This window comes from Centruroides sculpturatus, unplaced genomic scaffold (genome assembly GCF_000671375.1).
Source record: "Centruroides sculpturatus isolate CEXI.00-Female unplaced genomic scaffold, Cexi_2.0 scaffold625, whole genome shotgun sequence".
NCBI classification, from domain to species: Eukaryota; Metazoa; Arthropoda; class Arachnida; order Scorpiones; family Buthidae; genus Centruroides; species Centruroides sculpturatus.
In genome coordinates, this window is record NW_019384830.1 from 144,130 (window position 1) to 161,223 (window position 17,094).

Genomic DNA, 17,094 nt, shown 5'->3' on the forward strand with positions numbered 1-17,094 from the left:
GTATGTTGTTCATGTTAATTACGTAATAAATGTTAGAGTCATGCATAAATTGCATAAGTGATTCGTTAAAGCGAAGTATTATTTCCTATGGGTTTATGGCATGGCTTAATTGTAAGCAGCCATATATTTCAATAAACTTGAAAACATGGCAATCGAGAGGAGGAAAGCTGAAATTTTTCCCTAGATTCGAAGAAATGTTAGGGGCCCCGTAATGATTCCTACTCCTATAAAATTAACGTTATTTTTATTAATTAACAGAAAATAAAATATTTAAAACTGCTTTTTATTAATAAACATTCTATGTATTTTATTTGTTCAAAAAAAATTAAAGGGGCCCGCGAAGAGGTAAAAAGGCCCGCTCTACACCGGGTCTCAAACAAGCTTTCGATGGCCCTGTATATATATATATATCAATGTCAACCGACAGATAACATTACATTAAATTTTCTGACAAATGAATATGTATTTGGATTCAAGTGAGGAAGAAACTACAGATTTTTTAATATACCAAAGCATAGAAACCCATTGTTTTATCGTGGAAAATGAAACAATGAAAGTATCGAAGCTACATTACTATTATTATTTATACTATAATTTTTATCTTTTTTTTATAATGATTTATTATTTATCTGTAATATATTATAAATTATACGTGTTTTTCTAGGTTAAGTAATCTTGCTGTCGGAGCCATCATCGGATGATAATTTTCTGTGAAAGTATTGAAATATTAATGAAAATTAGTAACAAATAATAAATGAATCCATTAAATTGTCAAATAAAATAATTTTCTATATAAAATAAAATAAAAAATTTAATAAAAATAGCATTATCTACGGCTCAATTTTATATTTAAACAAAACAAATATTTTTCTTCGATTTTATCAGATTAAAATTCAAATCACGAAACGGTTATTTTGTAATGGAATTTTTCTTTTTGTTTTTAATAAATACCAAATTATTTGTTAATACTTTAAAAGAAATAACTTTATTTTTGAAATTATTAGCATTTAATGTTTACGTTTATTGCTTAATTTAATTATTACTACTTGTTTTACGTGTGAATATATATAAACGCTATAAAGGGCAGTATGGGGCACAGTTGAGTGGGCATTTTTTTTTTTAACAAATGAAATACGCAGAATGTTTATTAATAAAAATGTTCTTGTTTTTTGTTAGCAGAATAACATAAATATATAGGGTTAGGAACCATTAAAGTCGAGAAGGGAGCTAGGGATTTTCCCTCATCTTCCCACTCTCGAGTCCTGTCTCTATAGAGATGCTCGTATCTTTATCTTTTATCTCTCTTACAACGTACGTTAAAGTGACAAAATATTATAAAGAGGTAAAGAGGTCAAGTACAGCGTTTAACAAGTAAATAGAAATCTATTCGATCCTTTACAACGGGAGTTACGAATCCGTAATGACAATGTTACGTCCGGGATAACTTTTCTAAACCATATAATTAAACTCACGATTTCTTCCTACACATAAAATGTCGTCTAATATTAGTAATGATTTAAACATTAACCACATTCTATTAATATTAATGATGAGTTAAAACTAGGGAAAGTTTGGATTTCCGAAAGTCATACATAGATCAAGATTACAGTTACGACCTCTGACACGAGCTATGTAATTGTTACGTTCTAGAAGGGTAACCACGAAAAGAAAAGTATTGCCGCCTACAATATTCTCATTCTCTTTCATTCTAAAATGTAAACCCGACAAGTTACAAACCGAAGGTTACTCGTTTGTCATTTCACGTAACCTTGAATGTCACTCCGGTTAGAGTTAACGTTTCTAATAAAATTAATATATTTATTATTATAAGAGAAACATTCTTAATGTTACATAAATTATATAAGTATAAACTTTAAACGTTTATATATATATATATATATGTTTTTTAAGAGTTAAATCCGAGAATTTTAAACAATATACATTAGTTACGAGTAAAGGTCGAGATCTCTGGATGAGATCCAGCTGACGTCGTATAGTGTCAGAATGAATGACGTAGTTTTCTCGTTAAATATCGAAATTATAGTATCAAATTTATAATTTTATTTACAAATATAAGTAATTTTTAAAAAAATATATTTTGCATTGTCCGTCACTTGAATTTGCCTTCGTAATGGTGATGTTTTCTTTGGAGGTGTTCCTCGTATCATCTACAACCAAGAGGAAGCCCTATTCACGATTTCATGCGATAAACTTAAGTATATATCGTGTACAAGGACAACTTCATTCTTTTTGATTATAAAAAAAAAGTAATAATAATAAGGTCAAAGGAAATTGAAACGGTGACAAGTTTGAATCGAAATTTCAAAAATAATATTGTCACTAAAATATAAGAATTTCGTTTCCTTTACTGTTATCAATTACAACATTCCTGAATTAAAAAGAAACATATCGCATGATTGCTGCAGAATAAACCAATCCCTAAAAGCCTCTTCTAGAGAATTTTTTTTTTTTCTAGATCAAAGAAGATAATGGCTCCTGTAACTGACAGAGTGTCCATTTTGAATCAAAGATAATGCTACTATTAATGTAGTAAGTGTTTTTAAGTAGTTATTATCGAGAGAAATATGACAAGTTAATTTTCTTTAATAATGTTAAACGTTAAAATATTGAAATTAAATTCAAAAATAACATTCTCTTACAACGCTGCTTACGATCTTGTATTAAATTAATGGAAAATTTATATTCTTAATATAGAAATTTAAGCTAAATAATTGGAAATTTTTATAAAATAACAAAACCTGATAAGATATAAGACTACTTTATAACTAGATTATATCTATTGATGCCATTCTAGAGAGTGCCACATATATTTTATTGGATAGGCCTACCGTTATTCGGTTTGTTTCTATCGTAATCGTGTTAAAGATTCGAAATTAGAGGACATTTCTTTAAAATCTACCGGTAAATAGTGTCTAGACAACCGTCCTCGAATTAAAGTTTCGATGCTATTAGTGTCTGTAATAGAACCTTATATTAAAAGCCACGAGCACGTCTTAAATGCCACGGCCAGTGCTACGTTTTATGTAACAACTTAATGAGAAAATGATCACACAATTTAACGTGAATCATATGTATTTATTTAAGTCGATACCCTCCTTAGTATTGGTATCTTTTTTTGCCTATTGTCTCTTCTTCTTCATTGTTACCGTACATTCTATTGTAACAAAGAGATTAAAAAATACGATAAAAAGTGAAAAAAAAGAAAGATACGATCACATAATGATTTGACTTTCTCTCGTATCTCATTCGGAATCTATTTTGAAACTCCTGTCGAAAAAAACTTTAAAAATTTCTCCATTCTTAATCTTTTACGTAAGTTACGTGCATGGATCTATATATTCTTTTCTATTGAAATCGATGTAAAAAACGTGTTATTCAATAATAGTTTCTTGCAAAAATATTTAGCATACAAAGCAGTTTTCATTTATCTACACGTAATGGTCAATTGTGACGAAATGCGCTCCCATACTTTCTTGTAAACATTACAAACAAAATTCGGCATTTCGATTCGTAGAAAAAATTCTTTCCGAGAAATTTTTAAGCTTACAAAATTATGTGTAATTTCTTAATAATTTATTGTATGAGAATTTTTTTATCTTCGGCATATTTAATTAAAGAATTTCATTAATTAAAAAAATATTAACTCGATTTCTATTTTCTTTTTTTTTTGCAATTAAATAAAACTATTTATTTATTTATTTATTTTTTAAAATTTTATAACAATTATCTTTTAAGAATCAAATAACACACAAAAATGAATTATAAAAGCTCATTTTAATGTGACTTTTTCCAAATTGATTTATCATAATTTAAAGTTCAATATAATATTCCAAAAACGGTAAATAAATAATGTTTAAAGTAAATGCTGCATTTACCATTTAAAATTAGCCTAAATTTTCTAAAACTTAATTCCAAGGACAATTTTAGAACATGTATGAAAAATTCCAATACATCACATACTTTGACAACTTTATTGTTTTGAAAGTCTTCATTTTGTTTTGTAATTGCTTCATTTTTTGTTTCCTCCACATTTAGTATTGTCTGATAATTTATATAAGTGGAGTAATCTGCTAAATTTATTTCCAATTTTTAAATATAGAAAATCTTTCTTTCTCCATCTTTAAAAATATAATGGACATATAATATACTTTATATATATATATATAAATTATAATACACAGTGATTCAAACAGATTGATAAAAATTCGTAACACGTTTTAAAGGGTCGAGATGAATTTAAAAAATCCCGATAAGTATAGGACTGAGAGCAAACCGTTCTCGCAAAAGTTACTTAAATCAAACAAGAAAACAATTAATTATGAATGTATTTTAAATAAAAACATTTATAAAACTGTGTGAATTTTTTAAAAGTTATCCTAAAATATCATCCGTCTGCTCTGATACATTCTTCTGCCCACCGCTTCATTAATTGGCACACACACACACACCCTTTGTAAAATTCTGGCAGTGTTTTGCATTGAATTAACTTTATTTTATCCTTTCTCGGGACTGCTCTTCATTATTCACCTCATGCCAATAGATTAAATCCTTCGTATGACCGCAAAGTCCTTCATATTTGTTTTCTAAAATTTAATTTTCGTTAAAACTTTGCATTACGGCTGGTTCTTAAATCTCGATCCTCTTAAGACGTGATACAAATTATTATTTTATTAATTATATTGCATAAAAAGGCAAGGTATTTTAATAAAAATCAGATTAAAAAAACAACACATTATATGTTTTATTATTTAAATTTTTATTTTCTATAAAATATTCGACTTTTCTTCTAAAAGTTAGAAGAAAGGTCGAATAGTTTATAATAGTTCATTGAATCATATCAACATCAAGACTTTAGAATCTAAAGCCTTGATGCTTTTTATTTTATTATTTTAAACATAATTGAGGTTTTTATTAATATAAATATTGTTAAAAAATTGAATACAAATGATTCATCAAATTCATAAAAGTTTAATTCACTTCGTTACATGGCATAAATCATGGATATAGAAGTTCTTGATGATCTATCATCATCCGGTTGGACGGTGGATGATAACAGAATAGCGTTCAAACTGCATCAAGGACAAAAGTATATTTTAGACGTGATTAACAAAGCCTTGGCTTCGATGAATCTTAATCTTCAAAACTTATTCTCAGTTTAAAATTAAATTCAGTTTTGTATCAGTTTTGCAATGTTTTCTATTAATAAAAATGTAGAATATTTAAATATATTGTTTAAAAAAAGAAAAAAAAAAAAACAATTTATGATGATGTATGTATTAAAAATTTGTGGACATCTTGATTAGAAAAAAGTGGTTTTTGCTTTGTAAGAAATTGAGATGTGTGGAATCGGTTAAGAATAGCATAAAATCATGTTTTACACATGATGAATTATACGAAAAACTTATGACAAACTATCAGATTTATTCTAAGAAAGGATAAGCGGTTTTGTGGTCTATTATTATTATGAACATCATCGTTGGCATCACATAATCGATGTATTAAATTCTAATTTTGCATATGTTTATAACTATGAATAATATCAAACCGGTTATAATGTCATCTGTCTTTTTTTCTTAACCGTTGACTCACTGACGTGAATTTTCCTATTGTATTTCTTTTCTTCTTTCAATTGTTTCTTTTTTTTTAACCGTTACTCAAGTAAATATTTATTTATTTATTTTTGTACGAAAAGAAAATTAATTTAATAAATTAACAATATATTGAAGCGTATTAAAAATTCATTTTAAATCAAAGTTCGTAAGATTTATTAATAAACTTTAATGTAACTTCAGAGTTACACAAAACATAAATCATCCTTCCGAAACTTTCTGGGTCAGCTGTTTTGAAAATATGAACGGATGACCCTATATAAAAACATTTATTAAAAACGACCCTTTTCCATTTCTAGAAAATCTTCAATTGTAGAACCAAGAACACACACACAAAAACAATATATAATAAGTTAAAGAATATATTTATTGTGAAATAGATCTTATAAAAATTTCAATTTCAAGTTAGGATTGTTTCGTTTATAATAGTTTCACGTTTCATTCCACATTAGAATTTCTCAATCGACTTGTAAAATATTTTGAAAAATGCATTAAGAACAAAGAGATTTGCCACTGGCGGCATTTCTAGCACAGATTAATGGAAGTTGAGTCAATTTGAGGAGAAATTCCACTAACCCCGTGCAACCATCGCAGCAACCTTGAAGTGGACAAAGAAGTACGTAAAATTCGGCGAAGAAAAATCCTATGGGATAACCTACGAAGATCAGAACTACAATCCAGAAGATGGTCCACAGGCATTTACACATCTTGAAGCTGTAATAAAAATATTATAAAATTTAATAATTGAATATAAATGTATATATATTATATAAATCATTTGATTGCATCAGTATTAGCGGTAAAAAAAAAAAAAAAAAAAAAAAAAATTAAAACCGCACTTAATTTTCACGTGTCTCCATCTGTTAGCAGAAATAATGACTAAATCATTTATCTGACAGAAAAATTTTTTATCAAACATTGTTTCAAGTATTTGATATCAAATTATGAATTCTTTATTAATATAATTTAATAAAATAAACTGAAATTTATTAAGAAAGATTAGAAAAATCTTTATTTAATTATTATTATTATTATTACTATTTTTCAGTCATTTAATGATATTAAAACTCTTCGAAATTAACGAAACGCTAATTAATTTTATACAAATAACATTTTACGGTATCAAAAATGTTGGGTATAACATTTTTGCTGATTGTAATTGCTGATCTTTATGTAATTGCGAGTTAAAGATAATTAAATAAGTTTTAAAAAATAAATTTAACTGTTAGAGCTTTTATAAATTATATTATCGTCGTTAAAATATTTTAGTAATGTTTAATTTTAAGAGTGAGAAAGAGCGAAAGAGGAGGGGAAAAAATGCAATTATCTTTAATTGAATATAGTTAAAATTCTATAGTATTATGTTAAAGCAAACTTATGAAAATTTATAGACGACATAGACCTTATAAATTACACAAAAGATAATGACTGCGTACCTCCTACGATAATGTGAATTCCGTAGTTGAAGAATGCCACTTATCTTTGAATTAGATTACAGCAAACATTCATAAAACAGTCCATAATATAATTTTTTTAAAAATTTTTCTATTATCTAATTTGCCTTTAAAACAAACTAAATATACTCTATAATTACTTGGTTTAGTCATATTAATAAAATAAATAATATCGGGTGAAATATTAATCATTTAAATCCTGTTATTTTTGCGTAATTTGCTAGTTTTCAACTCGTGTATGTCGCAGTGTTTATGTTAATAACTCGCAAAATATCAATCAGATTTTAAAAGTATTTTAAATATAAATTAATATTATCATCAGTAATTTAATCTTAAATTTTGATTCAATTTGATTCTGCGGTTATATATTTATTAATGTTATAAGCTGGGTTAAGNAGCAATAATGACTTACCAGCTTCTACTGACATCAACAATGATAATAAGGACGAGGAAAACTGCTATGATGTGGTCTGTAACTATCCGATCAGTAATGACCAGGACATTTTGTTGCCCATCCACCACTGACTGTGTGTGTGAAGTTTTTGTGCTCTCAGATACTGCACTTATCCTTTGCGTTTATCTGAAATGTCGGCACAACCAATTTTCTTTTGTGTTTAACTTCCCAACCTTTTGTATTCTCTCTCCGGTGGTGGAAAGCAGTGCAGTGTTTATCTTTATGTAAATGATGCTCCTTACTGTTCGAATTTTTCCTATTGTAATACCAACATCACTGTGCCTTTATTGTCGTGCTCGGGCTATTGCTTTGTGCATATGTCTTTATTTCTGTTATTATTTTTTGTATATTGTTTTTACTGCATATTTTGTTCTTTGTTTTCTATATTGTAACCCATCCATTATTGTAAATATCTATGTATTCATCCCATTTTGTAATTTTTGTATAATTTTGGTCCTAATAAATTCCGATGCAGCTCTTGGGTCTCAATTCATTTCCACTTTTCAATCAATCTTACTATTTCTTTTTCTCCATCTTAAGTTCTTCCCAGCCTTCTTTCTTTTCAACCCTTAGGGCAAAGTCAGTTTACATAACAGCCTTTTAATCCTATAACAATAACAACTTGTTAGCAATATGTTTTTCTTCCATTCAGTTAATTTAAGTGTTTTTATTATGTCGTGTGCTACAGTAATACTTGTACTGTGAATTTTAAAATTTTACAAAATGATTTGCGACTACAAACAAAAAACCAATAGAAGTTCTAACGAAATATTGCTGCAAAATGCAGTGAATGCGGAGAAAGAGAAATGACGACTGTAGAGGTTAGTATGGGGATCTGAAACAAATACTTGAGAAACAACTCAAATTCAGGAATTTTAAGATTTCTATGGGAAGACAACATGTTCTGAATGAAAAGGATCCAAGGTGCAATAAACAGCGTGAGTACTTGCAAGTGTATGTTTATAAAATATAAAGCTACGCGCGAGTTAGCTATAGCATAGTTACGTTTAACTATTAGCATCTTTCCCCAAATGAATCATTTTATAACTGATTTTGTTTAAACTCCACGTATAAAGTTTACACTCTTTTTATTTCATTTATTAATACGAGTCTTGTAATTTCAAGATACAGTCACATTAAACGTATAACAATATCGTATACAAAAAAACACATAACATTTTGCAAATAATCAGATATAAACATTTTAAAGGATATCAAAGCGTTTTTCATATATAATTCCGAATAGGAAATTCAATACACATAAAGAATATACGAACACTGCACAACGTATATAATAGGTTGATTCACACCGCTGTTTTCTTGAAACTTCCAGAGTAGCATTTTCTGTGACTGTACGGGATGTTACACCTTCAAGCTCTTGGCAACTGCTCTTATTCTCGTGTAAAGATTCAATTGCAGATATCTACAAATAAGAATTTATGAGTTCAACTTTTGTTTAAATTTACATATATTTATTTTACTGACTGAATTCGTAAATAGCAACGAAAGATTTTCTTATAAGCATGGCTACAAATGATATAAATTTAAATATTTACGCGATCTTCATCCCCATCGCTAGAAATTTTATGTGCTTTTAAAAACAAAATTTCATTTTGTATCAAAAGATATAATTTTATTATTTATTTAAACAAGCTTTTATATATTAATATACTGTTATATGTTATAAGATATTAATTATATTTGAAGGGAACGTTAGAGAAGCTTCTTCTACGAGGCTTACAAAATTGTGTTCGTTCTCGAAATTTAATGGATCGATTTTGATAAAATTTTGCCATTTCCCATTAATTGAGACGAGGAATCCAGCAGGGCCGTGCGGTAGATTTTCTAAGTATGATGCAAGTCTTCGAAATGCCGCCCCTTATATAAATTATTAGTCTTATATAGGCTATAATTCTTATTATTTGGTGTATCTTACCAGGGCCGTGCGGTAAATTTTCTAAGTATGATGCAAGTCTTTGAAATTCTGCCCCTTAAATGTTTTTTATGCCGCCCTCTCACGGTGCCGCCTGATGCGGCCGCATCTCTGCATCATAGCACGGCACGGCCCTGGAATCCAGCAATGTAATGTGACTCCATTTAAATCCAGCAACGAATCGCTTAACTTTCCCGGCAACATTTAAAATTCCGGTGGCCCCTATCTGTTACCATATTTTATTTAAAAGAACTCTCTCCGTACCTGACCAGTGCGAGGATCGTGTCTCTCGTGGCATGGAGGTACGAGGATAGCCTCTTTTGTTGAGACAAGTGCAAAATTCACCTGTTTACGTCCGTCAGATACTGTACTCTTCTGTGCCTAACAAACAGATGTAGAAACCGCTTCCTTCCTTCGGCTCCGCATCAATTCTATCGCGATATGACAAATTCGCTCGATGTCCTAGTTATACTTTATTTGTATATAATAATATTAAGATAATGATATAATTCAAATCATTACTTAGAAAAAATGTAGATCTAAAATGTTATTGTTTCAACATATTATGGTTTATTGTCCTGTAGTTTAGATTTAAACGGAATAAGAGATGAAAATAAAGTGACGTACCAACCAAAACTGATCATTATTAGGAACAGAATTAAAGAAGATGGTTCTACTTGCCTGCGTGTTTTTATGTTTCAGGTAATTAATGAAACGAATATATTTTGTTTATAAAGTGTCTTAAATACTTGTAGAAAGTCATAGCCGAAAAACCTCATTAAGCAAATTCAAAAGAAATAAGAGCCGGATTTATATATAAGCTGACATGATACAAAGTGGATATGATTACGGGCCTAATGCTTTTAAATCTATTATTATTTAGTATAGAAAAAAGGACCTTTTATACATTTAAACTTAAACCCAAAATAAGTCTAAATTTGGCCGCGATGTCTGATCACCTTCAATTCCTCATTAGTTTTTTGCGCTGTTAACATAACATTCTCAACTGTTAAATCTTTAAATTTTTTACTTTAAGGAAGCGGCTTCCTAAAAGTAAAAAAAATAAGTCAGAAATTACATTTCAATATTTTAATATTAAAAAATAGTTTTAAAAGCAAACTAACGGTAATATTAGACGTATGAACTAACTACAGATTTGAACTTTCTTCAGAAATAACGATTGATTACCTTTAAAAATTTATAGAAAAAGTTAATCAGAAAAGATTCAGATTCAGTTCAGACAACTTACTTCACGAAAGACACATAGTAACTTTTTTTCACGTATGATTGCTGGATCCGCTTTACTCCACTGTATATATAAAATGAAATGTTTATTAAATTTATTCACGTAAAATAATTAAAATTAAGGAAAAAATATATAGAAAGAATACCATTTTTTCATGATCAATACCATTTAGAGGAGCAGGCATGGTCTGTACTAAGAATTTATGTTTGATGTATTCTAGCGGGTTGTACGTATTTGGTAAGAGTTTAACTGAAAAGAATTATTTTAGAATAGCTTATTAATAAATGAAAAAAGTAGTTAAAAGTAAAATATAAATATTATAAAACATGCGAAAAAGCATATTGTAAATGCTTACCTCTAATTGAAACTGTTTCACCAGATTCAACGTTTCCATAAGTTGGCGAAACAAGATATTTGGTTGGAACTGTTGTTTTTATTTTGAAACAAACTGCTTCGGATTCGTTATTCTTCAATTTAATTTCAGCTATTGATGCAGTATTATATGGGCCTGAATAAAAGAAATTATTACAGTCGACCCCCCTATAACGCTGTTGATAATTCCGTGTTATATGAATTCCATGTTGTACGAGTCACTTAGATTTTAGAAATACGTGAGCCGTTCACAGCCCGGTACACGTATTTGTAAAATCTAGGTGACTCGTACAACATGGAATTCATATAAAACGGAATTATCAACAGTGTTATAGATGGGTCGACTGTATCTTGATTCTGGTTTCGTTCAACTGATGAGTGAATTAAGAAATTCACTATTTATTGATAACATTTGTTGACTCTTAAAATGACCAATAAAGAAAACAAAAGTTATTGTATATTTTTTAGAATCAGCTATGTGATATAATGGATATTCTTCTCTGTAAAATTTTTAAATTATGTAAGAAACATTTTGAGAACGATTAATTACGTTTATTTTCTTTAGAGAAATCCTAATATAAAACAGAAAATGATAGAAAAAGGGACAATTTAGCAACCAAAAATGGAAAAAATAAACTATTTTATCTAGTATTAATAATATTTTTTAAGGAAAAATGATACAGGACTACAAGAAATCATTTTAAAGACTCTAATAGAAACTGAAATTCTAAAAAAAATCATACTTAAATAATTCATAAACTTTTAAATAATTTAAAATCCAAGAGCTTTGAAGCCATTTTGTATCATCTTTAGGCATTTGGTTGCTTTAAAACGAACAATATCAAATATTATTAAGCTGACTATCTTCAAAATTTTAAAGGTAAACGTTCTATTTGCAATTAATTAACACTTAAACATTTTCCCCGCATTTATATCCATTTGCATTGTAAGACACTTCAAACTTCAAACAAATATAAAATTGAAATTCAATTTAAAATTTAAAAAAATTGTTCTAATATCGAAATTAATTTTTACGAATTAAAATTTTTTCATTACAGTGGTGCCTCGTACTTCGAATTTAATTCATTCCAAGAGGCCATTCGAACTCCGAATCAATTTTCCCCATTATTCATAATGGAAAGTAAATTAACCGGTTGACGCTTCTTTTATTCATTTATTAATAATTCATTCTCACTCACCCGTAAAAGTTAGATGAGAAGGTTCGATTTCCAATTTATTACTCATATTTATATTTAATTTATAATTAAAATCTTTCCGTTCGAGTCGTGAATTGAAATTATAGTTCGTAACGGAACCGAATTTTAAAATTCAAAAATTTACATTTGACGAATGATGGCGCTTCGCTATATAAATTGTATTTTTCGAATTTAGATGTTTTAAAAAAAAAATTGAATTAAAAAAAATTCGATATATGTTCAATTGATTTGTTTATAATAATTTATTAATTTAAATAGTTTACATTGTTCGTTATAGTTTAATACGTTTGTAAAAAATGCTATAGATACAATCCTCGCTCCTATAGGGGTCGTCTATATATTACGTTCTCCTAGGAGGCTGAAGACTGACGATGTTTGATGACGAGAGGAGGCGGTTGTGTGAAGACTACTACGCATTTTTTGTAGCTTATTTTTGATGATTTAACAAAAGAACTGAAAAATCTTGGTTTGACATTAAAAGGTGAGGGCGCCAATAGAACTAAACTTCCTTATAATGCATATTGCCCATTCATTCAGTCAGCATTTAATATGATCTTTAGGCTCTCTTTCTACTACAAAAAAAAAGTATTATTACATAGAAAAAAGATGTACGGTATAAAAATACACGGGCTTCAATATGAGCATTTTATTTCAGGATGAATGAAATTTATACGTAATGCTTCAGCAAGAAGTCTGATCGAACATTCGAAAATCAATAGTGTCCGATCAGTTGCAGCAGTTAAAAAGTATTGCTGCCGTAATACAACGCGAATTAATGACAATACTGAAAGGTTTAATTTTTATGGGCGGTTGCACAATTATACAAGAGATATTTTTCATGATTTGTGAGTTCTGATCACCAATATCTGAATTATTAGATTTAAGTTCATTAATAATATTATAGATTCGAGGACAAAAGAATTGCAAAGTCTGAAAACCAAGTATTCAGGTATAGTCCCGGAGTGTCCAAATTATTTCTGAGAAGGGCAATGTGAGCTATAAAAGAGTACTCTGGAAATCAGGCACGAAACATATAGTCGAAGGATTAAGGGTTTTTTTTATTACTGAATAACAATGGACATAAATCAATGTGAAATTTGCAACTGCTTTAAATTTGAAATTATTTCGAAAAAAATAATGCCATCAAAATTGGAGATAAATTTTGTGGCATCCAAAATGAAAATCATCAGATATTAGTTTGTACACTGATGTTTTACTTTATATATTTTCGAAAAGCTCATCACTGAACACGCTTCACCAATGGGCTTGCCATGTGAAATTTTCTAGGTTTTCTTCACGTGTCTAACACCTAAATAGGGCTATTTCCCAAAGAAAGGGGAAATACCTCTAAAGAGATATCCCTCTTTAGAGCCATTCCTCTTGTTAGATCGCCCAGGTGTTGCATTACTCTATTCCATTAATCTTATCATATTTTCGAAAAGGTTTGTTCGTAAAGGTACGTAAAACTAATACAGTAATAGCAAAAATTTAACGCTATAATATTTAAATAAATTTTCTCAATAATTTATAATTTTTTTAAAATTATATCCGCTTATTTTTTAATGNAAATGGCTTGAAATTGAACGACTAATTAAGTTTTTATTAATACACTTATCTTAACGCCTACACGCTGATATTGCATTCTATAGCCGCATTGCATAACATCCGTATTGACTATTATCCTCCATAAAACATCAAATCTTAACTATCTATTTATAAATTTAACTAACGAAAATATTTACCTTTAACTAATGGGGGTGTACAGGTTAAATATATTACCTCATAAGCCTATTTTACTGTATTTAGGCTACCGTCAAGCCCTATAAACACAATTTCTAATTTTATTTTATTTTATTTATTTGTGTGCTGTTACGATTCATTTCTGTTTATTCGAAGACACGAACGATTTTTTCTTACTTAAATTTAAAATGAATTTAAATGTTATTATTTAAAATTCTTTTCGAAAAGACACTTATTTACATGACAACTACCAGTCGACCCCCCCTATAACACTGTTGATTTTTCCGTTTTATATGAATTCCATGTTGTACGAGTCACTTAGATTTTACAAATACGTGTTCCGGGCTCTGAACGGCTCACGTATTTGTAAAATCTAAGTGACTCGTACAACATGGAATTCATATAAAACGGAAAAATCAACAGTGTTATAGGGGGGTCGACTGGTAATTCACTTTAATAATACAAAATGTTTATTGTGTAAACTGTGTTTTTGTTATGCGTTAGAAATAAGTAAAATTGTATTAAATAATGCGGAATTTATAAAGAAAAATTTATCGAATTATAAAATATAAAAGTTTGTTTTTAATTGCGAAAAAAATCACTTTGTTTTTAAAGTTTGTATTTAAAAATATTGATGTTAAATATGCATTTTTTTTAATATTTTAAATTAAAATTGAATATTTAAGAGAAATATTCAATATTATCACTTTAGACAAAAAAATATTCATTAAATTATCTTAATGATAAGTCTATTTGTTGTGCAAAGTTCATAACGTATACAGTACAGAAGTTTTATTGTAACTTACTTATTATATTATACAGTGTTATTGTTATACAATCATCGTTATACTATGATATATATACTATATATACATAGTATATGATGTATATACTATATATACATCGTTATTCAGAAGTTATCGTGGATTGCATATACAGTATTATAGATCTATAATTTATTACTTAATAAGTTTGATTTTTATAGCTATTTTTAAATAAAATTTGATGAATGATAGTCTATGAAACTGTAATAAAATTTTGAAAATGTAGTAAGTTTTTCATCCTTATAAATTACATTAATATATAGGCCTATATATTGATTTATTGTTATCTAATTACATTTAAGTATGTTATAGATTGAAAGATGAATCATTTTCGAAGTATTTTTATCTGTTAATTTTGTTAAATTAAATAAACTTTCAACAGAATATAATAACTTATTTCTCTTTTATTTCATCTCAAAATCGTTTTAATTGCGCTTGTAACTTAATCCAAATCAAATCGGGAGTGATGATAATTAAGAAATTAGTTAAAAGAATTTACGATATTACAACATTTCGCATTATCAAGAGATATAATTTATAATAATAGATGACTCAAACTTTCTTGCACTGATTTATAAAATATTTCGCTTTTAATTAGTCATCTATTTGATAACAAATTGTTTTTCTGTCTACTAAATTACTTACGTATTAAGTAAATTATTACTATATTTACTTTATTAAATAATAGTAAATACTGGGCTATAATAAGGTATTTACTACTGTATTTAATAAATTACTTATATATATAGGCCTATATGTGTGTGTGTGTGTGTGATCAGACAGCGTTATGCTGTATCTTACAGCCTTTTCGTTTTCTGTAATACTTTGAAAAATACAGAAAAATGTTTTATAGCATTTTATACACTTATTGACAAAATTTTAATTACATAAAAATTTATTTTATTGCAATTTCTTACGGGTAGACACTGTTACAAATTCTTCCCCTCCATTCACGAGAGGATTAATAATAAACATTTTAAACCCTCTTTTGTTATTACCCAGTACCTCACCCAGCATGGGAACTTTAACAGTTACCGCTACCGCTTTCGGGAAACAAACTCTAAAATATGTGATATCGACAACGACCAAGAAGATGACGTAAATCATTTCTTATACGAATGTACCAAATATGAAAATCAACGCACCCAGTTCGAGGTCGTATGCCTCCATGCAGGCTACTAATGAAAAGGACCCTTTTTAGGGCGTTCAGCGAATTCATCACCAGGATCAGGACTCTCACCCAGATCACCTATTTACGCCAACGTATGTTGAGCCCAACCAAATGAGCAATAATGACTTACCAGCTTCTACTGACATCAACAATGATAATAAGGACGAGGAAAACTGCTATGATGTGGTCTGTAACTATCCGATCAGTAATGACCAGGACATTTTGTTGCCCATCCACCACTGACTGTGTGTGTGAAGTTTTTGTGCTCTCAGATACTGCACTTATCCTTTGCGTTTATCTGAAATGTCGGCACAACCAATTTTCTTTTGTGTTTAACTTCCCAACCTTTTGTATTCTCTCTCCGGTGGTGGAAAGCAGTGCAGTGTTTATCTTTATGTAAATGATGCTCCTTACTGTTCGAATTTTTCCTATTGTAATACCAACATCACTGTGCCTTTATTGTCGTGCTCGGGCTATTGCTTTGTGCATATGTCTTTATTTCTGTTATTATTTTTTGTATATTGTTTTTACTGCATATTTTGTTCTTTGTTTTCTATATTGTAACCCATCCATTATTGTAAATATCTATGTATTCATCCCATTTTGTAATTTTTGTATAATTTTGGTCCTAATAAATTCCGATGCAGCTCTTGGGTCTCAATTCATTTCCACTTTTCAATCAATCTTACTATTTCTTTTTCTCCATCTTAAGTTCTTCCCAGCCTTCTTTCTTTTCAACCCTTAGGGCAAAGTCAGTTTACATAACAGCCTTTTAATCCTATAACAATAACAACTTGTTAGCAATATGTTTTTCTTCCATTCAGTTAATTTAAGTGTTTTTATTATGTCGTGTGCTACAGTAATACTTGTACTGTGAATTTTAAAATTTTACAAAATGATTTGCGACTACAAACAAAAAACCAATAGAAGTTCTAACGAAATATTGCTGCAAAATGCAGTGAATGCGGAGAAAGAGAAATGACGACTGTAGAGGTTAGTATGGGGATCTGAAACAAATACTTGAGAAACAACTCAAATTCAGGAATTTTAAGA

The 17,094-nt window shown here is 28.6% G+C and overlaps 1 protein-coding gene across 2 annotated transcripts; it reads right to left on the bottom strand.

Moving 5' to 3' along the window:
• Window positions 1-8,554: 8,554 nt before the first annotated feature.
• LOC111630109 (vesicle-associated membrane protein-associated protein A-like) lies at window positions 8,555-12,439 on the bottom strand. 2 transcript variants are annotated; one of them, XM_023374131.1, is made up of 5 exons: window positions 11,833-12,271; window positions 11,073-11,225; window positions 10,863-10,966; window positions 10,721-10,780; window positions 8,555-8,961 (listed from the first exon to the last, which is right to left on the bottom strand). In XM_023374131.1, the coding sequence occupies exons 1-5, from the start codon at window positions 11,843-11,845 to the stop codon at window positions 8,743-8,745; spliced, it is 549 nt and encodes a 182-aa protein (XP_023229899.1). In that variant the 5' UTR covers window positions 11,846-12,271; the 3' UTR covers window positions 8,555-8,742. The 2 variants fall into 2 exon arrangements, with proteins under 2 accessions (XP_023229899.1, XP_023229898.1); XM_023374130.1 differs by lacking the exon at window positions 11,833-12,271 and adding an exon at window positions 12,289-12,439 and having other exon boundaries at window positions 8,566-8,961.
• Window positions 12,440-17,094: the final 4,655 nt, after the last annotated feature.

What these genes read in the sequence shown, in the direction of transcription:
- LOC111630109 (XM_023374130.1), bottom strand. Translation starts at nt 12,334, where the DNA reads ATGAGTAATAAATTGGAAATCGAACCTTCTCATCTAACTTTTACGG. An exon ending in TTCTCATCTAACTTTTACGG is followed by an intron (nt 11,226 to 12,288) that starts GTGAGTGAGAAT and finishes TCTTTTATTCAG; the next exon opens with GCCCATATAATACTGCATCA. An exon ending in GTATTGATCATGAAAAAATG is followed by an intron (nt 10,781 to 10,862) that starts GTATTCTTTCTA and finishes TTATATATACAG; the next exon opens with TGGAGTAAAGCGGATCCAGC.